Here is a 24653-nt window from a genome sequence, read left to right as displayed (position 1 = left end):
AATCCCAGCCACAGCCCCATGTGAGCACACAGAGTTCTGGAGTTTGCTCCAAAGCTGGTATTATTCAGCAATTTTAGATCTAGCATCAACATTCACAGGAACATTCAGCCAAAACAAAGAGTACAACAACCAGTCACCCACGAAGGGAGCCAGCTCTACAGACCCCATTCCAAATTCCAGCTCATTTCAGGCATTAATCACTCTTGCAATCACTTTTATTTGTGCAATACATTGGCACAAGTCCTGCCAGCTTTAATGTTCAGGTTGGTTTATTTCCTCAGAACAAAAATATCAAACATATTTTTTTTAAGAACAACCTGTGTAAATAGAAAACTTCATGGCATCCTCCTCCCCCTTACAAATTTCCAGAAAGCAGCCTGGCATCTATCAGCAAGAGGCAGGACATCAGGAAAAAGTTTTCTTCAAACAGTGTGCATGGGAGAAGAGAAGGAATTTACACAGACTCATTCCTCTCTCCAACAGCACGGATTCAATTATTCTGGAAACTGCCTCAAAACATAGCAAACAAACCAAACTTCAGGAAAATCAGGTTGTGTATAAACACTGAACCTTCACTTCAGTCTCTTGAAGTAAGACAGTGCTCCTGCCCCTTTTCCCAAAACTTGTATGTGATGCTGAGATCTCCATGTGCCAAAAGGTGGACAGCTGCAACAGTCCTAGGATGACAAAGTATCACAGTCAGTGTTTCCCCAGCATCACCTGCACAGTTTATTGAATTTCAGCTCTCAATGATCCATGGTTACCAGCACACACCTCCAGTGACCCTGAAAGAAACACCTAGAATTCCACAGATTAGCACAAATGGAACAAACACAGTAAAATCCCCTTAAAATCCATTCAACTTCCTCATGAAAGACTTGGAGAAAACAGAGTATTAAGTGACAAGAACTAAAAACAAGTCAGGCCCCCTCAGGGAAAACCCCAAAGCACTCCTTGGGCAACCTCCCTTCCTATGCAGGGTCATCCATGCTTCCCATCACTTACACTTTTCCTGGTGCTGGGAAACTGAAGCCTGGATACTTACTCTGCCTTTGGGAGAAAGGTGAATTTTGTATGACAAACAGGAATTTCTCTTCAACCCAGATTTCTACTGCTTTTTTTCATATTTCCCCGCTCCCAGCCCCTTCCTGTTGCAGGACAGGAGCACTGGAAGGCTTGGCCATCTGGCTGCATCGCAGCAATGGATCACAGAGCACCCCGAGCACTTTGGGCAATTGTTTACCTCACCCCATCACTTGCAAGTTGGGTCCTTGACAGTCTTGAAGCCCTGGCAAGGGAAATGACAATTTCCACATCCAGCAAAACCTCTTTATTTCATCTCAGCCTCCACCCATACCTCCCCCTTCTCTAGGGTAACCAGAAGGAAATTCATATCTTGGTGCAGCATCAGCTTGGTCTGGGTAAGAACCAGGACTGTTTTTAAGTGGTGATTCCTCCCTCCTCAGCTCTAAATTTGAAAGGGGAGCCTCTCTGGTTACTGATCAGGACTTGGCTCACCTACCTCACCTTCTAATGGCTTCACTGACATTGTTGCCAAAAGCTCATCTGCTCCTCCAGTGCCTCTCTCAGGTGGGCTTTCCCCCTGCTCCTACAGAAACAGCACCTTCCCCTCCCTGGTCCTCAGACAGAATCAGCACCTTTCCCTGTGTCTGGTGCCACAGGTCACATCCTGCTGTCCTTGATGTAGCTGCAAGTGGCTCCTCTCAAATACCAACACAGAAAAACTCCTACTGGAAGTATTTCCCCAATTTGTGAGCACAAAAGACACCAAAATACTGTTGGAACATAAGCCTTGTCCCTCTCTCATCCATAGGATTACCAGCAGAAGGAAAAACAGAATAAATGAAAACCCAAGAAAATCCTTAGAAACCTTTCCCCAGAACAACCCAGCATCTGTCTCCTAGAGGTGCTCTGAGTATCAAAGGATACCATCCAAAAGGTGCATGATCTGCTCACAGCTCAGGAATACCAGGAGCCCAAACCCATTTTTATACTCTTCCAGCATCTGCATGCCACCACAGCTGACCCAGCCAGCTCAGCTGCAGTGGCCATTCCAGCACATGTAAATCAAATTACTGGTAGCAAAATAGGAAAGCCTGTTCCTTAGAGGATATTGAGTTACAGGCTGCTAACCAGGAGGCAAAAAAAACAAAAACAAAAAACAAAAAACAAAAAAAAAAAAAAAAAAAAAAAAAAAAAACAAAAAAAAAACCAAACAAAAAAAAAAAAAACAAAAACAAAAAAAACCAAACAAACAAACAAAAAAAAAAAAAAAAACAAAAAAAAAAAAAAACCCAAGAACTGTGAGGGAAATAGCTTCTTTACATACTAAAAGAGAAGATGAAGCATCACATGATGCTCAAAATCCACACCTCATTCATTATACATACTTGAAAGGCACTACAGGATCACTGAATAACTTGGGGCTTTGAGGAACATCAAGACTCTCCAGCCCACCCCTAATGACTCATCTTCCTCTGATGACCCTGGAGCAGAGGGATCATCAGTCCATGGGCTCAGAGCCACACAGAACCTATGACCAAGGGCCACCCTGCCAGAAAACTGGGCCTGAGTCAGCACAATGTGCCTCCTACAAGGGCTGTCCCCAATTTAAAGTTAAGGATAATAAAAGCACAAATGAGTTGAGGAACTTTTAATACTGTCAGAAACACAGGAATGAGACTTCCAGCCTACCACAAATGGAGAGTTAGTGCACTCACCAAATCCCATGCTACAGCCTCGTTTAATAGGCCCCCTTGTACTGCCAAAACTTCCAAAACTTTGGGGGTACACGAGGTTCCTGACACACAAAGATATCACTTGTCAGTCCAGGCTGGCAGCACTTTCCAGGAAAAGGGGGAAAGGAAGTCCATAAAGGACACTTCAGCTGATCTCCTCTTTGAAAATGAATCAGAAGGAGAAAAACATAAATAATTTCTCCAGTTCACAGCAGAAAGTTCTTCAACCAGGAGAAGGAAAGAAAGGCTTCAAGTGGGAAAAAGGAATCCTTATTCTTGGATGTGCTACAGTGTTCTCTGTATTGTTAAACTAAAGCACCCTTGCTCCTCCTAAAATACAACTGACTTCCACTCTGCTCCTTGTCAGTCTAATCCCAACCCCACGCAGCAGCTCCTCCTCATGTTCCCAACAGGAATACTTCAAAGCTGATCACTTGGTGTTCCCACCAGCTGTTAGTTGGGGTTTGGAGTGTCTAATTTGGAACAAGCCTACAGCTAACTGAGGCTTCTTGTACACCAGGAAAATAAAGGATCAGACCAAGAGGTTTCTGGTTTCATGGCTGCTATTTGAAGTAATAAAGTCTTTACATGCAGCTAATTAAAAAAATATTCAAACTGAAATCCTAAAGTCATTTCAGGGAGTGTTTGACCAGTTTATCTCTTTCATTTCCACCAAATGGCTCCACAATCAGAAGAGAAGTAGAGGGGAATCACAGGACCCTGTAGACAGAGCAGCTGGATAAGGTTCAATACCAGTGCTGCTCCTGGATGGAGAAGCACAGCACACTCCAACAAGAGCCCTGCTCCAAGGTTTGTTTCCTTCACTACAGCAGGTTGGCAGCAACTCAGCCATGAAATCCAGCAAGGCACATTCAGATTTCAAAGGTCACACACAAGCCTGTTGGTCTCAGCTATTTTAACTCATCCTTTGAACTACAAAGCTGATCATCAATTCATAGGGAGTAACACACCAGGTCACAGGTCATTTATAATCATAATTATATCACCTTTACTCTGCATTAAAGCCACATTTAACAGTTAATGCTTAAGTAAGGCTTTACAATTTTTTAAGCTGCTTTTCTGCATAAAAAACTGCAGGTCCATCTTCCCCAGCTCCCCCTTTCCTGCCTCCATCTCTAGAAAGGCTGTAGGGAGGCACCAAACACAGCAGATAAAGTTCCTGTCAAAACATGAGGAAACTGGAAAACTCAGAATTGTGCACTTAACCATGGTTTCTGCCAGTTCAGCCCTCACTGTCCCCATGCCTTGAGGCAGCAGCTCCCAGAGTGCTGCACTGGGACAAGCCCTCAGTGAGAAGAATGCTCCTCAAGGCAAGTATCCAAGAAATCGGGTTGGTGGTGGCAGTCTGGAAAGTGTTCGCATCTCAGAAAAGTAACCTCAAACAATATTCACAGAAATGCAGCCTCCTCTCTTAGGGGAAACAGAACATCTCCTCTTCAATGCTTCGGTTCAGATCTAAATGGGATTCACAACTGAGCATGGAGAAGAAAGGAAGGGAAGTTGTGACTCAGTAGCCAGAAGGATAAAGCACATCCTAACACTACAGCTCCACATGAGCCTGGCTGGGAAAGCAGATGTTATGTGCACACATCAGCAAAGAGCCAAAACCGTGAACAGCAACTGCCTGAGAAATGCTCTTCACTCAGAGCCTGACCAGTCCCACAGGCACTGATACTCTGGAGAAAAAACCACTGCAACCAGGAGGGAACAATCTCATGGACTCCATGAGAGGTTTCTAATGCTGCAGTGCTCTAGAGTGCTGAGATCAAATTCCAGCAGCACCAGCGTGCTCTCAGCAGCTGATAACATTAGGTGCTGGGCAATCCACCCTGACACCAGGAGAGGAACAGCTATTTACAACACCAGCCTGTCCTGATTTATCTGGGCATGAGGCACTGCCATCCCAGGGAGCTTTCTCTGAGCAGGTGACATGCCTTAGGGAGAAAATTCCCTAATTAGGGACCATTGATATGCTCTCTGTGGAAGTGGCTCTGCAGTCAGCCATGCCCTCCCTCTTTTCTCTGTAAGTGCTCTTTAGGGATGTCCAGCTGTGAGGACTTCAAGCAGCCACTCCAATGGTTGAGGTGGCTGTGGATATATTCTCAGAGCATGGCAGCACACAAGCACAGACACCCACCCTTCCCACATCCTAAGTCAGAGTCCTATCACAGATGCCCAAATCCACAGAAGAAAGTAGAAGGAACAGATATGCTGATCCTCTTTTCTAAAGCCAAGCCACATAAACGTCAACTGTCATCTCAAGATCTGCACTTACACACATTTTTTCCTCTGGACTTTTTTTCCAAGTCAATTTACAAAGATTCTCAGCTCTGCAAAAGATCCACAGTGAGTTCCAAGAGCTGCATGTATGCTAGAGAGACACTCTGTGGCAGGAGGAATTCTCCAGAGATCTGTAACAAGTCTTGACTCCAAAGGCCCTGAATGCTGATGACATGCACTACCATCCCAAACCTAAAGTAATGGAAGGAAGGGCTGTGAAGTCTGCTTAGATCTGGGATAAGACAAGAATACATAAAGCAAAAAGAACATAAAGCAGAGCTCTTTCCCAAGCATACCTTAAAACAAACAAACAAACCCTTAAAACAGCATTCAGCCAAAGCAACAGAAGTTCTTCTTCAGAGAGCAAGAGGTCCCATAAGAGGAACGATTATGGGAAGGTGAAAGAAACGATGAACTCATCAACACACACTCCTGACTCAGGAAGGACTTCACCCAGCAAGTGGGGGCTGAAACTGATCCTCGGAGCAGCTCCCAGTCCTTCAAGTGCTCAGATAACCTCTACGACCATAATGTTCAGCATTCTATGGAATCAACAGCCCCTGATAAAGCAGGGTGGGCTGCACAAGAGGCACATTAAGGTCATGTTCTATCCTTACTGGAAGTAACTCTTGAGCTCTGCAAACCAACTCTCAACAGTGCCAAGACACTCCCTGCATCTGAAGCAAAAAGACTTTCTAAAAGTTCATTCCCTAAATATGGAGCCCTTGGGGGGACTTCCTGGTGCTGATAGCCAAAACCATCACCTGCTTGCAAAGTGCTCCTGCCACTGTGTCAGACACACCTGCTAGTGCCCAGATGCTGTTCCAGCAGGGATGCAGCCCCCAATTCCATCAGCTGCTCTGTGCTGCTGATGATGGAAAAGACACTCCAATATGGAGCAGCTGAGGGAGCTGGGAAGGGCTCAGCTCGGGGGGCCCTTCTGGCTCTACACAGCTCCCTGAAAGGAAGGGGCCGCCAGGTGGGGGTTGGGCTTTGCCCCTAAGGAACAAGGGACAGAACAAGAAGGAAGAGCCTCAAGCTGTGCCAGGGGAGGTTTAGTTTGGATATTGACATTTTTTTCACAGGATGGTTGGTCAGGCACTGACACAACTCCCCAGGCCAGTAGAGTGTCCGTCCCTGGAGGGGTTTAAGAGATGTGTGGATGTGACACTTGGAGACATGGGTTAGTGGTGGCCTTGGCAGTGCTGGAGGATCAGGTGGACTCTGTGATCTTAGAGGGCTTTTCCAACCTTAACAACTCTGTGATTCAGTGATTCCATGCACAAGTGAACAAGGGTGAACAAGGCTTAGGAGCTCACAAGCAGATGAGTGTTTCTCAAAACCACAATGAACACTTTTGAGGGCCCTCAGCACTCATCACATTAACCTCAGCTGCTCCTATATCATCACAGCTACTGCAATGCCCAATTAGAGCATTTAAAACTCTGCTCAAGTTTGTTGGTGTTTCACTGTTCACTAAAGCAGAGCTGGTAGGTTGCAGGACTCAGACTAGCACCAACACCCTCTCATAACCAGGAGAGCACTTCCCCTGAAGGGCATCAGGACAGTAATAAGTATCCATGATCACTTAAAATCCCTGGATTAAAGACTAAGAAAAAAAGGACAAAGACATCTCTTCTGTTAGTTCAAAGGGAAGGTCTGGAGCCTCCAAAGCAGCAGGACTGGTGCCCAGACAGAGCAACTCGAGGAGAGAAAGGAGGCCTGAAAAATTATAAGTCAGAGAAAAACTTAGGATAATCATGTGCCTCCTTGCTGCGGGAAGTGAGGGATAGTGACTCTGAGTCCTCTGCAAAGCTAAAACTTCATAAAGAAATTCCCATCTTACACATAGCCAAGTCTGTTTAAACTCCACCTGCATGATAAACCAGCTGTTATCATGGGAATGGAAAGAGCCCAGCACCTTTTTCATGTTCTACTGATTTGTAACACCACAATATTTTATATTAGAGCTGCTGGCAAAGGCTCTGAGAAGTAAAACCTCACACAGGGATATCCCTTGGGGTCTCAGCCTGGTCTTCCCAGGACCAGTGCCAGGTGACCTTTAACAGGCAGGAGCTGGAGGAGAACAGAAACACAGAAGGTTGGATAAACCCTCTAAGATCAAGTCCAACCATCAATCCAGCACCACCACGTTCACCACTAAACCATGTCCTGAAGTCCCACATCCACGCATTTTTGGAACACTTACAGGAAAGGTGATTCCACTACTGCTCTGGGCAGTCTATTCCAATGCTTTACAACCCTTTCCATGAAATTTCCCCAAATATCCAATCTAAATCTGGTACAACTTGAGGCTGTTTCCCCATGTCCTGTCAGTTATCACCTGAGAGCAGAGCCCAACCCCACCTGGCCCCAGTCTCTTGTCAGCAAAGTTTCCTTTCAGCACTGTAGCCAGGAATCTGCTCCTACCCCACCTGGGAGCCTTGTGTTTGAGCACAAAAGGAAATTACAGGCTTTAGGCACTTCCTAAATCAGAGAGAACAGCGGAGGGCCCATCCTTGGATAAGGCTGGGGAACAATACTTCACCACAGCCTTGAAGGACAGGCACAGTAGGACACTGGGATATTGCACAGGTCTCTTCCTTTCCATTTCACATCACCTTGTGGCTTCTAAGTCCTGGCCAGTCCTCCCAGTCTAGGCAAAGCCAGCCCTAGTGCATCCAGACCTATGTCCAGTATGTCCCCTACAGGGATCCCTAAAACCAGGCGCCACAGTAATTTCTTCAGTTTCCAGAAGAGATCAGAGCCCAAGATCCTTCCAGAGAGGTATCACAGGTACTACTGCAGGCGGGAACTGCAGAAATCCTCAGAAAAAAGTGCAAGATGCTAGAAGAGGAGAGAGCTGGAAGGAAAACAGAACTCAACAACCTCATTAGAACCTTTCTCCTTCCTTTGCTTAACAAGGAGAATGCTTAATTAAGTCTTCCTTCAAGCCTTCCCCCTCACCTGGCAAGGCTCAGCAGAAAGCAGAGACCTAATTTCCTCTGCAGCACAGGACACCTCAGTGGGACAGGAATTTGCATATTCTAAAGGAGCAGTGAATCGCTGGTTCTCTGTTGTTCAGCCGCAGTGGGGAGGAACAAAATCAGCAGGAGGTACATTTCAGCTCTGCTCCGGAATAAGAGAGAGCAGGAGGGAAAGGAATAAACAGCAACTTGCTCCAAGTCTGGAGCTTTCCCAAGGCAGGAGTTTGATTGTGTTATACACAGACTTCTCAGTTTATTTGCAAGTCTCCTGCAGCTTAGTAGGTCAGTTCGTTCAACTGGCAACTGCTGCTGATTTTAAGCCCAATTATAGCCACTTCTACCTGGTGACACAGCCTCAGTTCTGCAGCCAGTTCTCACCAATTGATGCCTCCAGAATTGATAGAACTTGCTATTCATGGTAATCACCAGTTTGACCGCAAAGTTACTGTTTCCTGTCATAATTTCAGTCTTGTTTGTTTTCACTGGCACATCTCCCTGTGTGTTCCCAACTCCTGGGACCACTTCTCCTGTATAGGGAGCTGAGATACATATCAGACACAAGCTTTCAAAACTCTGGCTCACCTATAACCAAAAATAAGAGCACAGAGACTCATCCTCCTGGGACAGAACTATCACCAAGGACCCTCTACTAGAATCCAGACATTCTTAGGGAAGTTGTCCCCAGTCCTCATGATTTAGTTCTCTTATGAGAGAGAGTCCACAGCAACAAAACAATGGGAAAGTTCTTTTTTTTTTTTTTTTCCTGATAGGTCTTTCAATCAAAACATAATAAAAAGCTCCAAAAAGCCAGAGGCCTCAGCCCACCATTCTGCAGTTCAGGGAACACCAAGGAGGACTTAAAGCTCTGCACATCCCAGGAAACTAGGCTCTACATACCTGCACCACACAAAGTGAACAGAGACAGGTGAATAAACCAAACCCTCAGAGGGGCCAGCTTGAGGGCCAAGAGATTTAGAAGCAACTGCAGCAGGATGGATTTAAAAAGGAGTTTGTGCTTTTGTCTCCCTCTGAGTACTTCCGAATTCCCCCAAGAAGCACCACAAGCAGCCTTGCATTTAGCCAAAGGGAGATCTATTCTGACCCAAAATTCCATTGAAAAGGTAGGAAATGTTCTGAGGAAGATATTTGTGGCAATTGGAAGAACTGGGCTCTACAGCTGGCAGGGGCTACAGAAATCATGGAATAGTCTGGGTTGGAAAGGACCTTAAAACCCATTGGTTTCACTCCCTGTCATGGACAGGGGCACTTTCCACTAGACCAGGGTACTCAGAGCCACATCCAGCCTGGCCTTGAACACTTCCAGAGATGGCACAGCTCCAGTTTCTCTGAGCAACCTGTGCCAGGCTCTCACCAACCTCACAGGAAAGAATTTCCTCCCTATATCAAATCTGAATCTTCCCTCTTGAAGTCCTTAAAGCTTAAAGTCATTCTCCTCTGTCCTATCATTACAAAATCCCTTGCAAAAATATCAGGCAGAAGGAAGATGCTCAGGTGCATCAAACTGGGTTTAAGCATCAATGCTCAAACCCAGATTTGAGTGTAATTATACAAACCTCTGGATTATTTAGTACAGAGAAATGAACTTTGTTCCTGGAACACAGCAGGGTTCAGCAAAGGCATAGCAGCCTCAGCTTGGAAAGAGCTGTGAAGCAAGGGATGGCTGCAGCAATGTTCAGGAGGGAAGAGATACTACAACTACAGCTCTGAGCCATTCAGGAGGCTGGACCACAGGTCAGCTCAGTGCTTTACAAACATCTGTCAGCTGGTATATAGGGAGGTTTTGTATAACTTTTGTGATTCCACTGGTCCATTAACCATGGACTGCAGACAGCATTTCCAGCCCATCTCCTCACTCAGTGTCTAAGAGAATGGATGAAGCTGGCCTGCCAAACTGCCCCAGTACAGCCTGTACTCTAAACTTAACTGGTACAAAGCTGTTGGAAAACACTAAAGAATGTTCTGCCTCAATTCTGACCAATTCCCAGTGTCTTTGATAGGGAGGAGGAGCTCCTGCTGGAACTGCTTTGCTCTTCTCTGAATGTATAATGAAGTTTTAAAGCAGCAGCACAACCTTCAGCTCACACAAGGCCCTGCAGGAACTTCCTCCAGCAAAAGGACTTCTTTTGCCATGAATGAACAGTAGATTTTTGTTTGGGTCTCAGTGACTTATGTTCATCTGGGAGACTTAGTTTCCTTTTAATACTACAACAAAAATCAACTTCAAGGAAGCCTGGAAATATTTTTGACTGACAGCTACCCATCAGCTGTGTAAGGTGGGTGAACTCCATACACAGAAGTCAGTGGATAAATTGGCTGATAAGCAGTTCAGCCCAGCACTTAAGCTTGCCTACAGGAGAGAGTTCGCCCTTTTCCTTTGTACTTCTCAGTCTCCTCTAACCAAAATCACTGGTTTTACTTACAGCAGATGTGTGGAAATCAGCATCTTCACATGATGCTTTGTGGGAAATGAGAAGCCACACAACCTTCCTGGGGACGACCTGTCTGGTGACCCAGCAGATCACCACAATCACCCTGACTCCTACCACAAACCACGCCCAGGTAATCCCAGACCCCCACAAGAGCTTCCCAGGTCAGACACCACCAGGGATGAGACCCAAGATCCTATATGCTTCCAAACTGCAATTTCCTGAAACACAGCAAGTAGAAAATCAGGGCCTCTTGCCAACTCTAGAGCCACAGACTTTCTGCACAAGACCTCATCAGTCTTACAACCCCTTTCAGAGCTCCTCTCTGGGGGGCAGGCACCTGCTAACACACTTACTAAAAGTCTCATCCCAAACCCAGGGCAGGATGACTTGTGCTCTGAGGTCACATGCCCAGCTTGGACCAGAGCAAGGAGCAGCAGGAAGAGTAAAGGCAAGGAGATGTCCAGACGATGTCCAGATGTCCAAAGAGATAAGGAATCATGTCCAGTCAGGAGAAGGTTGTGTTCCTTTAGGAAGGAGCATTCAATCCAACCTCTTCCTCAAACACTGCCTTAGCTTCCTCACAAGAACAAAGAGACAACCTTAAAACACCAGAGCTGATGGAAAGGCTGCCAATATTCATTTTCTGCTAGCAAAGAGGTACTGTCTGCATTGCAGGAGAGACAACAGCAGCAAACTGATGGCCCTGAGCTCGGGATGGTTCATGACAGAAGGATTTTGTCATTTTCCAGAATTCTTTCCCTAGGGTTTCCCCCAAAGCAAGAGACCAGAAAAGATTTCTGCTCTTGCTTGCACCCCCGCTGAAGATTTTGAGGAAAAAAAGATGGATCAAAGAGCCTTTGTGCATTTATAAACCTGTCAATTTTGCTAGAAGATTTAAGGCTTTAAAGAGTCCAAAACATTTACTTGAAGTTTTCTATCCAAACAGACCTCTTTTAATACTTAAAAACCCCCAGAAATAAAATATTTAGATTCTTCTGAAGTGAGGCATTCCAACAGCTCCAGACAGAAGTGCTGGAGAGGAGGAGGAAATCCAATTCTTAAGTTTGACAGGAACTTTTCTTTTTTTTCCTTTTCTTTTAACTGGCAGAGGAACAAGACTACAGGGGCTGAAATAGCTCTACAAGTAGAGCTATTTCAGCCCCTGGCTCTGACCACGAATGAGCTGGGATGAGCAGCACAGGAAACAACAAACCAAACTTACTCAACTGCCGCCAGTTCCAGGTCCCTGTCCCACACATACTTTGCCTCACAAGAAAGATTCTTCAACATGATGATGTAGCAGTATTCCACCCCACCATCCTGCCCTTCCTCTCCACACACTCCCACCACTTGCCATTTTGCCTCCAAAAGCCTACCCCACAGAAGAGAAGCAAGTTCCCCACCTGAGAACACTACAGGCATGACATGTTTTGGGAGAGTTCAGCCCTTTTCAAAACCTGGTTACCTTGATTTCTTCTCAGCCATAAGAATTGAGAGGGTCAAACATCTGGCAGCACATTTCTTTCTCCATTTTCATGTACTCCTTGTAGTATCTGCAAAGTAGAGTACAGGATGGCGTCAGGGGCTGGAGACTGTCTGTGCCACCCTCAGTGTCACAACCTGAAAATAATGTTATTTTCTGGATATAAATAAATTAACATAATGGAAAATTGTGCTGGCAGCACAGACACAGCTCCTCCAAGCCCTTCTTTCTGCAATGTCAGGGAAAGAGAGCTGGAAATGTCACGTCTCATCCCCAGACCTTGGATCTCTGCTCTGCTCGGGACTAATTAGATCATTTGCCTCCTTAGACAGGTGCTCCCTACACTAGTTCTGGAAACATGGGACAGTGCAGAGGAACCCCACCTGTGTGCTGTAGGATACTTTTGTGAGTCCTTATGCAAGTTCTTTTAGCACCCAGGAGACACTGTCCAACTACCATACAGCAGGATATCTACCATAGATATAGGATCTGGGCAGAGGATGGGAAGGAGACAGCGGGGATTTGTGTCTGGACTAAGTGGATGACAAGCAGATGTATCTTCCTGTGCTCTCTCTTCCTTGCCAGTGGACAGGATGGCAAAAGCTTTGCAGCCTGCTCTACTTGAACTTTCCCAAGCACAGTATCCTCTGCTCTCTATGCTCTCACCTCACTGGTAAGGAATCCCTGAGCTGCAGGCTGAGTCAGTTTGGGAACACTGTTCCCAGGATCAGTGGCTGCCCATGAGTTTGGCTTTCCTGCATCTGCTGCCATATAAGGCCAAAAGCGAAGGGTTTTGTGCAACACACTAGAACCAGCCCCAGTGAGAGGCTGGCTCAGGTTCTCTCAGCCCCAGCCCTCGGCACCCTTGGGGCCCAGAACCTCAGAGGGTACGAAATCCCAGCACAACAAATCTCTCCTGGTAAGTCTCACACAGAAGTTGCTGACCAAGGATGCCCACCCGTAGCTGGCACATTCCCACACCTATGACAGCAGGAAATCCAAGAGCCCTTGTTTGGAGGAACAGATTAATACCAGATATTGGAAGAACCTAAATTCATTCTGGTTTTGATGCAATGCAAGCCTTCCAATAGAATTCCTAGATTCAGCAGCAGAATTTGCACCAAATCCACCACAGCTGGTACCAGCCACATTCTACATACCTCTCACCTTGGATTCCGCCTGTTGTTCTCCAGGAGATTTTGGCAAGAATCTGTTTCAGCCAGTAAACAGATGCATTCCAAAGCTTTGGTTTAGACAGCAAAGGGGAGCTTGCTGATTACCACACAACATTGCATTTAACAAAGTACAAATGTACTCAGTAAGGAAGTGAAAAGCCACTAAAAACAAGATTTTGATTCATATTCCATTTCTGAAGCATTTGTCAGATCACACTACAAGTTCTCAGGCAAGGGCAGGCTGGCAACATTACGTATCTAGCCAGAGGTAAGGCCTCATTACCAACACCCAGTAGCACTTGCTTCATCTGTTTCACACTAATTCCACTCTTTGTCACAGGCAAAAGACCTCTCCTGCAGTGCTGCCTCCAGCATCGGAAACACATACAGCTGCTGGAGCAAGTCCAGAGGAGGCCATGGAGATGCTCCAAAGGCTGGAGCCCCTCTGCTCTGAAGACAGGCTGGAAGAGCAAAGGTGTTTACCTGGAAAGAATTCCAGAAAGACCTCAGAATACCTTCCTTTGCCTAAAGGGGCTCCAGGAGAGCTGGAGATGGACTTTGGACAAGGAGAAGAGGGAATGGCTTCCTGCTGCCAGAGAGCAAGGTTAGATGGGATACTGGGAAGAAATTCTTCCTTGTGAGAGTGGGGAGGCCCTGGCACAGGTTGCACAGAAAAGCTGTGGCCACCCCATCCCTGAAGTGTTAAATGCCAGGTTGGACAGGGCTTAGAGCACCCTGGTATGGTGAAAAGAGTCTTTGCCCATGACAGTGGAATGAGCTTTAGGGTCCCTTCCAACCCAAACCATTGCATGGTTAAAAGCAAAAAGTACACCAGTTTTAACAGGCAGCAAAGCAGGAACTCCGGGACAAGAGTGGTTTAAGGTGCACTCAATTCTGACACATGCACACTCACTGAACATGCTGCTCTCTACAGAGCTGGAGCTGACAAAGGCAGAAATGTCTTGTTGCTTTCCAGCCACACCACCTAAACACCATTAGCAAAATTTCCCTTTTATCTACCAAAATATTTCAAAAAAATCTAAGTGAATACATGAGGCTTCTAGAATCAGGCCTTCTAGCATTATACATATACTAGCCTCCAAGAGCAGCCAGCCAGATCTAGTTTAGAACTCCCCACTCTGGACAATTTGGTAGCTCCATACCCAGTGGGAGATCAGGATGAAAATAAGAGATTAATTTAAAATTTCCAGACCAGCAGCTAATACTACCACCTTCAAGCTCTTTGTGCTTTGGAAGTAACAGAACACATTTGCAGACTCAGTGTTATGACAGACTATTTAAAGACAACATGAATACACAGGACAGAACAGCCCTCCACCAACATATCCCCTGGCAAAAGGCACTCAGCCAGACTGGCATTTCCAGCAGCACCAATCACTCTTTTTAGGTGTTACTGCTGCCTTTCTGCAAGTGCCTGGCACTGACATACAGAAGAGGGTTCATATTCAAAGGCTGCTTTGTGAGCTCCAGAGCTGAGGACAGCATTGCTCCTGCCTCAGTAAACAGTGCCAGGAGGACAGCACACACTTTTGGAAAAAACCTAATGCTTTTGGCAGTTTCAAAGGAAGAGCATCATGAGGCCATAGACAAGCATTAGTCATGTTTTGGTGGGGTGGGGACATGACTAAAAGCTGGCAGGATAGTCCTTAACTCAGCCTGTGGGGAAAGGGAAAGGGAGAGTTCATCTTCAGGGCTGTTCATTTATTATCTCCAAGATGGCAAGAAATTCACTTTCAATGAATATTAGTATTGTGCACTGAAGCACATGCAGCTTGCTGAAAATAACCAACACATCTTAAAGGGAATGAAAATCATACTTATTGAGAACATTACCAGCTGGATCATCAGTCTCATCATATTTCACTGGATTTGAGGTATTTTAGTAGCTCCCACATCCCTGTCCTCACCCTGATCTGCTCACAAGTCAGGAAACATACATCGCACCAAAGAAATACATGGTGCTCTGAGCTCCTCACTTGCAGCTTCTGGGCCAGAAAAATGTTTCAAGCTGTTTTCTCCACATGCATTTTCCCAAGTCACTCATTAACCCAATAGTTTGGGGTTTTTTTTAATATTTTAAATATTTTGGAATGGGTATTACAGCCTGTCCAAACACTCTCTCTCTTCCCCAGGTATAGAAAGGAGGGCTCTCACCTTGCTAACTTCTTCAGCTCATTGTTGATATCACGGTTGAAGGGTTGGATGCACTGAGCTCTGGCCAGGAAATCCCGGGATTTGCTGTACTCCCTCATGTAGAGGCAAGCCTATCATGGAAAGAAGTTAGATGCATCACAAGATAAATACAGACCTGCTGCCCTTCTTCGGGCCTCGTGCCAAAACAAACTTTCCTGCGACAGAGAAGAGTAATTCAGGAACATTCCAGGAAAAGCTCATGTGACACATTTCCAGAGAGCCAGACTTTCCAAAAGGGCAGATGCAGACAAACCACCTTGACTACTGCAGCAGCCCAGAATTCAGAGATTCAGTTCATTCTGGGCTCCCTCGACAACCAGGCCAGGATGTTCCATAATGATTTATTTGCCCACCTGGCCACACCTGAAGAGCGCTTTGGCATTTCCTTGGTCCATCTCCAAGGCCAACTCCCCGTATTTCAAAGCTCGGTCAGCACGTTCCAGTTTCAGGTAAGTGAGTGAGAGATTCAGGAACAGCAGCAGTTTGGAAGCGTTGATCTGGCTCTGCTCTGTCTTACTGGAAGAGCTGCGACCCAGGATGGAGAGTGCCTGAGCAGAGAGGGAAAACCAGCCAGTGCACAACAAATCCATCATGGAAAGTGAGAAATCCGTCTCGTTCAGCAGCTACACCCGTATTTCTGTTCACCTAGGTCACTAAAAAGTAGTAACAATCAAAACTCTAAATACAGGGCATGGCATTCTCAGCATGACTAGTCATGCTGACCATATGACCACAGGTTTAGAAACTTACCATGGAAAGCAGAAGAATAAAAAAAAAAAAAGGACCCAGGACTCAGACTTAATATGGATATTTTACAGGGGAGAAGGCAAGTCAAATTACTTTTGTTTCAAAAATCCAAGCAAAAGCAACTTTGAATCATCTCTACCTCTGAAAAAGTAGCAGATGCCTTCCAGTTTGAGAATAACTGAGCGTTTACCCTGCCAGGAGAGGGAGCTAGAGAGGCTCAGACTAGGAAAAAGGATTAGGGGGGATCACCTTCTCACTCTCTACAATTCCTGGACAAGAAGGTGCAGCCAGATGGGGGTCAAGCTCTGCCCCCAGATAGCTGGACAAGACAAAGAGCCTCAAGTTGCAGCACAGGAGGATGGATACTGGGGAAAATTTCCCACTGAAAGTGTTGTCCAGCCTTTGCACAGAGGCTATTCAGGGCAGTGGTGGAATCCCCATCCCTGGAGGGATTTAACAGCCCTGTGGATGCGGCACTTGTGGACATAGATTAGTGGTGGCCTTGGCAGCGCTGGGAAACAGTTGGACTTGTTGTCTCAGAGAACTTTTCCAGCCAAAATGATTCTGTGACTATTCCTTAACTTACCACTGCTGCTCACACAAAACCAGGTGTGCAAGCCTTGTTCTGAAGTAACAAACTATGCCTGGAAAAATACCATAAAGTTATTTGATCTCTAGCCTGTACCTGTTGTGGTGAGCTAAAATAATCCCTTCTTCCAAAGCTTTCCCAAAGCACACCCCACATCTTCCTGGTGCCATACCCTCTTGTATCTGTCCTTGGCAATCTTGAAGCGCTGCTTATAGAAGAAGTAGTTGCCAAACTCTCTCTCTGTCGCTGCCACTTTCAACACCTTTTCTAGAGGAAGTCTATCCCGCTGTTCCTGTGTGAAGAAATATCTGAATTTCAGCTCAAACTAAAGAAAACAGGCAGAGAACTCACAGGACAGTCCTGAACAGCTCCTTCCTATTCACAGAGCAGAAGCCAGGTCCTTACCAAGGCCAGGCCACCACCACGTGGTATCTCCCCAGCCAGGCTGAAACATTACAGTGTCCTTGTGCTGATTATTCCACTAAAGAGGTCAGGAAGCTCCTCAGGCCTAAAGGGGAACTGAAAAAAAGCAGGAATGTGTTCTTAAAACCTGCTCAACTCCTTCAGCACACAGCTGAGTTAACACAAATGCTGACACTGGCACAAAGCTGCTCGAAACATTCCATTGCTCTAATCGCTCTCAGGCCAGCTCTGGGACAGCCTAACACTCCCAAAGACACCAAACAGCAAAACAAAAATCCCAATAATCATTAAAAAAAAAAAAAAAGATAAAAATGGAGGCACAGGTTTTCTTCTGGTTCTGCAAGTTGGAACCGGTTCATAGAGAGGGGTCAGTCAGCCAAAATGGGTGGGCAAGGAGGGAGCACAAGTCTGGTTTGCTCACAGGGCTTTGGGGGAAAATTTACCTGTGCAGGGCCTGGAGGGGCTCCCCCATTAGCTTCTGCTTCCACTCACTGACCCACAACCACAGCCCAAAGCCCTTGACATGGAAAGGTTAATTAACAATAGCACTGTAACTCACCAGGAAGGAAAAAAGAGGGAGCACTTGGGAGAGGAGCCAGGAGGCAGAGACAAAGGGTGGGGGCTGGTGGGGCACTGGGACACTGCAGACTGAAGAGGATTGTAACAGTCAGCTCCTTACTGTTCCTTAAAGAAATTCCTGGAAGCTGCTGCCCTCTAGTGCAACCATGAGGTTTCTGGTAAAACTAAAAATAAATGGGAGCCATTCCAGCACAGAGGAGCAAACAAAGGCAGATCCTGCCTTCTCCCTCTGCATGGGAGGGCAAACAGAGAAAGACATGGAGGGACACAAAAGGCAGGCATGTGGATCAGAGCAGAGCTGGGAGCCCAGGGACTAGATACTTGCACCAGCATTCACATGAACACATGTAACACACAAGCCACAGCAACTGTGAGACAGGACAATGATGGTTCACCCCCCAGATTCCGGTCTCAAGCCTTATTAAAAGAACTCACGCAAGTCAACTCAAAGAAGGTGTCGCACTCCTCTGAGTCTATGAAGTCCAACACCTCCACCTTGAAGAGGACCGTGGTGTTTGGGGGGATGGAGGGAGGACAGCCCCGCTGGCCATAGGCGTATTCCGGAGTGAGGACGAACAGTGCAGCCTCTCCTTTGGTCATGGACAGCAGCCCGATCTCCAGCCCCCACAGGGTGATGTCTGTCACAACGAGGGGTGGGACATGTGAAGTTCACGAACATCAACACCCTCACACACCAAACAATGACTTCTCCTTAAGCCTGATGGAAAAAAAAAATCCCTGGGAGCTCCTGTCTCAGCAACTACAACAGCCAGTTGCTCCAGAAAGGATTATCAGGGGTACTGCTGCTGTGGGATTGAGCACATGGCATTGCAAATCCAGAGTGGGAATTGGAAGGGGCTTTAGTCCAAGCCAAGCATCCAGTCCAAGCCCTGCCACAGTCAAGAACACCTTTCACTAGACCAGCATGCTAAAAGGCCTGTCCAGCCTGGAAATCATCTCCTCTCAAGAGATTTAAAACTACCTGAGGGCAGGTGGGAAACACCTCCCTACCATTCCCAGGCAGAGGGTGAGCAGGTCCAGATTCCATCTCCCACGTGAACCAGGAGGATTTTGGACTCCATAAACAAGTGTTAAAGGCTTCAAACAACCTAAAGACACCAAACAGCATTTAAACTGAAATGCCTTAATACAACCCCAGGGCCCAAAATGCCTTAATACAATCCCAAGCCCCAGAACAAAGTTTGTGGCTCAAACCTACCTTTTCCAAGTTTCATCAGCCTTGGATACTTGCTGTTCCCATTTGAACAGAAGAGCTTATTCCAATTTCCTAGGTACCCAGAGTACTTCACTGTACAGCCAAAGCGAGTAGTGGGTAGAAAGGAAAAGCAAGAGGTTGATTTCATATCCCATCACAGCAACATCAGGAGCACACCAAGAGTTGTAACCACCCAGTTATCCTGCTTCTCCTTTTCCATTCTGCTATAGAACGGCAGAGGCAGCAAAACCCCTTCTGTTTTACACCAAAAACCTGGTCACATCCAAGCAGTCAACTGCTGTGTGTTTTAGCATAATTCCCAGACAAAGCAGCTGCTTCATAGTCCTGATCTATTTAAGAGATGTGATTTTGCACTTTTAAGAATTGGAAACTTCAGCCGAGCAAATTAAAATGCCCCAGTTATATGCAGAAATATTTAAAAATAATTCCCTAACCAAAGCTGGAGCTCTGGAAAGAGGAACAAGGGGGAAAATGTACTGCTACCCCAAGCTCTGCATCTGTAACTCCAGTTCTGCCTCAGAAAATACATTGTAATGGGCCTCTCTTGACAGAGCACCAGGGCCCTGCACTTCAGGAACTGCTTCCAACTTCAAACTTCTCTGTGAGCACAGGTAGGCCCTAGAAATCCTTCATTCCTCAAGGTCAAGATGCCTTTTCATTTAGTGTGTCAGCCACAAGAAGTTAAACAGGGTATCCCAACTGTTAAAACACTGATAAGGAGAGGAGACAGTTTCTGAAACAGAGACACACGGTAGTACAATATCAGCACTTTTAAGTCCTTGTTATGGTTTTTGCCAGCCACTGGCATGTCAACATTAGCGCCTTGGGGGATCTTTCCCCACAGGCTCTGCCCTGTTTCCCTCAGCACCCGCTTCAGGTCCAGCCACACAGACCAAACCTCACACAGAGACACAGGTGACAGAGATGAGCACCAGATCCTCACTCTAGCCCACACTTCCACGGATTTTCACGTTCTTAGTCCTGCTGAACACAGGCTAAAGGAAACAATTCCTATTTAAAAGCTGCTCAGGAGATGGTTACTGGTGCCTGAATTCACTACCAGTGAATTCAGGCACAACATTACTGCAGAGCACCCTGAACCTCCCCGGGCAGTCAGGCCGAGCACAGGCAGCCTCACTCCAGGCACCAGCCCTGGAGAGACTGCAAGAATCGTGGAATGGTTTGGGTTGGAAAGAACCTTGAAGATCATCCAGTCCAACCTCCTGCCCATGAGCAGGGACACCTCCAAGTAGAGCAGGTTGCTTCAGCATGGCCTTTAACATTTGCAGGAATGGGGCAACCACAGCTTCCTTGGGCAACCTGTGCCAGAGAGTTGGGACATCCCCAATAGGGGTGCCCGGCCCTGGCCACGGGACCTCTCAGGGCCCACAGGAGGCTCCGGAGACCCCAGACCCGGCTCTACCTGCCACGGAGGCGGATGGGGGCACGGGCTGCCCGCTGCCGGGGCGCAGCTGCTTCTTGCGCACCCCTCCATCGCCGGTCAGGTCCTGCAGGGGTTGCAGAGACTCCGAGGCCAGAGATAAAGAGGGTGTCGAGGCCGGGGTCGGTGCTGGGATCGGCGCCAGAGCCCACGTCGGAGTCGAAGCCGGGTCCGGGTCCGAGTCCGAGTTCGGGTTCGGGTCTCGCCCCCCGGCCCCGAGCCCCTCCCGGCCGGCGCCACCCGCCATCATGGCCTCGGCGCCTCTAGCCAATCACGCTCCAAGCAGCAGCGCCGGCCCAACGCGCGGCTTTAGACCACGCGGGAATGGACACGCGGCTGCGCAGCACCAACGGAAGGCGGAACGTCACGGAGCGCCGCGGTGCACGCTGGGGGATGTAGTCCGCCGTGTGCACTGCCTTCCTCATTTCTTTAGAACAAAAACCCCAAACCAACCCAAAACTCAAGACCCCAAAACCAAACCCCACAAAAACAGCCGATCAAAAAACCCAACCAAACAACTATACAAAAAAAAAAAACAAGCAAAAAACCCCCAAAACTCAAACCACAACCCAATCAAACAAAAATCCAAACCAAAGGGAAAACAAAACCAAAACCACCCCCACCACCACCCATCCACCCACACACCCACCCACCCACCCAACCAACCAACCAACTAACCAAAACAAAAAACCAAACCAAACCAAAACAAAAACAAACCACCCCAAAAGCCCCAAACCAACCAAACAAAAACCAAAACAACAAACAAACAAACACCCAAAAACTACCACAGGCAAAAAATCCAACTGGTTTGGAACAAGTTGGTAAGTTTGGCCTTCTTCAGGCACTTGAAATGGTATAAATGCAAAACTAATGAGAATGCAAAATAGTTGCAGAAATAAGCACACATTCTTGAGAATTTTTGAGATCACTACAAAAGAACATAAACCCAAGTTTTTTCTTCACAGAAGGTGGGAGGGAGGGAGGTCCCCACAACCTGTCCCCAGTCCCCTTTTGGAGAGAAAGTGCTTCATCCTCTGCTTTGCTGTGTCTCAAAGACCTTCAGTGTAAGGCTGGCTGACAGCCCCAGGGTGATCCTTCCACCACCACATGTCCAAAATTGGACATTCCTCAAGGAGAAGCCAGGACCATCCCCAGCTCCCCAGGAGATGGTAAGAGGGAAGCCAGGGGATGGGATCATTATGGGATTTGTATGAGGGATGCTCATAAGCCAAACACATCGATAAACCCGGAGTTATTGAGGGTTATATAGTTATATGTTATTGAGGGTTATATAGTTATATGAGGAACTATATTTTTTCACAATCAGACAAAATAATTCCTTGTGCCTTGCACTACGCAGTTAGAGCACTGTTTGGTTTACTTCTGTTTTTTTCCAAAAGCATGACAGGTTTTCACCTCATCACAAAAAACCCACCGGTTTAACAAAAAAAAAAAAAAAAAGAAAAGAAATTGTAATTAATAGCAAAGTTAACCTAGTTGATAACAATATCTTAAAGTCAAGTTATCTTAAACTTAGCTGATAACAATGTGCTTTGTTGAGAAGATTCTCTCTGTTGCAGTGGGGATAGGAAGCCCCACAGGGACTTGGAGAGCCTGGCTGCTGTGGGAGGCAAACACGGCCGCTCTGCTCTTGGTGCTGCGTGTGCCCATGCCCGGCTGCAGGCAGGGACAGGACAGGGGGACAAAAGCCTGCCCGGCTTTCCCTGGGAGCAGGAACATCCTGAAGGGGCTGAGGCTGCAGGAAGGGAGCCATTGGAGTCCCCATCCTGAGGAGGAGCTGCCTTGTCTGACAGGGTCCCATCAGCTTGGCCAGGAGAAGTCAAGGACAGTCACTTGGGTCCATGCCCCGGGAGAAGTGGAGCTGGAGAAACCCCTGCAGGCCACCTCAGTGCTTGGGTATCATTTGGGTCTCTGGGAGGTACTTCTCTGTGAGCACCTGCGGCTGGTCCCTCTGCTTGTGCTCCTGGGATATCTCGTGGACACTTGAGCTTCCCTTGGTTCAACCCACAGCAATGGTGACACCAGCCCAGCTCAGGTCACAGCCTCCCCTTTCCCTGGGGAAACAATCAAGTTCCTGACTTCAAGTTAATTTTCTTCAGTTTCAAGGCCACATGTTTGACTTGCCCAGGAGTCTGGCAGTTCTGTCCCAACTGCAAACAGCAGGAAAGGCAGTGCTGTGAGCCTTACAGCTTGGAAACACACTGCCCTGTGCTCCCTGGGGCTGATGGGAGAGGCTGGGATTTCAGCTCACATCTTTTGGGGCAGAGCACAGAACATGGAAACAAGTTTCAAGGGGATGAGCTGTGCCTCAGCTTCCCAAATCCAGCCCCCTGTCTCCAAGATAAACGTGCTTTTCATGTTTTCCTTCTGCTTCTTAGATGTATCACTTGAGTGATGCCAGTCTTTCTGAGGATGTCCATGGGCTGAGATAACCCCAAAGAGATCTGTGGGAATTCATACAGGGTCAAGACTGGGATTTTTCAGCGGAAAATCTCTCCTGCCTGTGTCTGAGCCCTGGCACACAGGCAGGACTCCACTGCAGTCTGACATCCCTGCCCGGGCCAAGGTGGGAACAGCTTAGAGGTGACTGCTGACACCTTGGGCAGACCCAGAACACATGGCCAGGTGTGGGCCAGGTGTAGCCACAAAATCATTATGGGTTAAAATCACCATCTGAGACTTTGTTTGGAGTTTTGAGGATGGGTTTGCAACTGTCTGTGCTGCTGATCTTGTTCTTAGAACAGGACTGATCTCCCACCAGTGTTTCCCAGCCCAGATCTGTGTGGGAAGGTGGCAGGATGGCTAAGATGAGCATTGACAAGCTGGAGGAGCAGCTGCTCTGTCCCATCTGCCTGGGGGTGTTCAAGGAGCCACTGATGCTGCAGTGTGGGCACTTGTCCTGTCAGCCTAGCATGCTGTCCCTCCCCAGGGTGCTGGAGGGGCAGCTCCTGTGCCCCGTGTGCTGCCAAGTGCATGCAGTCCGCTGGCACCCAGCATTGTGCTGGCCCGTGAGGACAGAGCCCACCTCAGAGTCTTGCCCAATGCACCCCACAGATGCACAGGCATAGAATCATGGTATGCTTTGGCTTGGAAGGGACCTTAAAGATAATCTCATTCCACCCCCCTTTCATGGGCAGGGACATCTTTCACTAGACTAGGCTGCTTCAAGCTCCCGTCAACCTGGCCTTGGACACTTCCAGGGATAGGCCAGCCCCAGCTTCTCTGGGCAACCTGTACCAAGGCCTTTTCACCCTCACAGGGAAAAATCTCTTCCATTTATCTAACTTAAATTTCCTCTTTTTCAGTTTGAATGCATTTCTTCTTGATCTATCTGTAGGGAAAAGGGGGTCTGGAATCAAGAAGTGGCTCAATATGAGGTATACATCTTGTTCTCTTTATTGCTAATTGGCATGCTCTTATATACCATTGCCGGCTGTTCACGCAGCTTAAGCTTACATATTATTGGTTACAAGTGGCTGTTCAGGCACCCTAACTAGTGCTACAATTGGTACAAACCAGCTGCTCATGCTCCTGCTTATTTCTGCCTTGCAGTTTACAGACATCCTGCTGGTACATCCTGCTATCATGGTGCAACCAGCCGACTTCCTCTTATCTCGTGGTCCAAGGGCAATTCAAGGACTATCTGCTAGCTTCAGGCCTGGGTTATGCACCCCCTGAAGAAGCCTGTGTCCTTTCTTCTGCAGCCAAGCCTCGACATCTATCCAGTTCCTGATGAAAAGTTCAGTTCCTGAGCTTCCTCGTAGCCCCCTTCAGATACTGAAACTTTCTCTTTTCCAGACTGAACAGTCCCACCTCTCTCAGCTTATCTCAGTTAAGGCTGTGGCAGAGTTGTCCTCTTGTGGAAACTGTGGTGCTGCACAACAAACTCCATCAGTACAGGAGGGTCCTTTCCTCTAAGGGCATAAAATGTCAGCCTTAACCTCAGTATCCCCATCCCCAGTCTACCACACTGAAACACAGCTTACCTGCCAGGATGTCCCCACGGGAAAAGTCTGTATGCCGGAAGAGGGTGAACAGTGAGTGTTCAGGGTCTTTGTGGCCCATCCTTCCAAAGAGAGTTTGAGGTGGATGGGCTGGTTGCTGGCTGACACAGGGACCCTCTCTGAGAGAACAGCACAGCCAGAGCCGAGCAGGCAGCCATGGTGAGAGGCTGCTGAAGAGGGAAATGGGAGCACAAAAAGCAGCTGAGGACCTTTGTGCAGGCAGCAAGACAGTCCTGGTCTTTC

General features: G+C 47.3%; 1 protein-coding gene across 1 annotated transcript; it reads right to left on the bottom strand.

The window, feature by feature from the left end:
- Window positions 1-251: 251 nt before the first annotated feature.
- FKBP6 (FKBP prolyl isomerase family member 6 (inactive)) lies at window positions 252-21194 on the bottom strand. The gene is made up of 8 exons (XM_071447885.1): window positions 20368-21194; window positions 18927-19016; window positions 18143-18345; window positions 16878-16997; window positions 15723-15917; window positions 15331-15440; window positions 11963-12050; window positions 252-677 (listed from the first exon to the last, which is right to left on the bottom strand). The coding sequence occupies exons 1-7, from the start codon at window positions 20633-20635 to the stop codon at window positions 11975-11977; spliced, it is 1062 nt and encodes a 353-aa protein (XP_071303986.1). The 5' UTR covers window positions 20636-21194; the 3' UTR covers window positions 252-677; window positions 11963-11974.
- Between the last annotated feature and the right edge of the window lie 3459 nt (window positions 21195-24653).

Source organism: Agelaius tricolor, unplaced genomic scaffold (assembly GCF_023055355.1).
Source record: "Agelaius tricolor isolate 1412-34295 unplaced genomic scaffold, bAgeTri1.0.p SCAF_25, whole genome shotgun sequence".
Taxonomy (NCBI): Eukaryota; Metazoa; Chordata; class Aves; order Passeriformes; family Icteridae; genus Agelaius; species Agelaius tricolor.
Note: the sequence above shows the minus strand (reverse complement) of the source record. Positions and strands in the feature narration are given on the sequence as shown.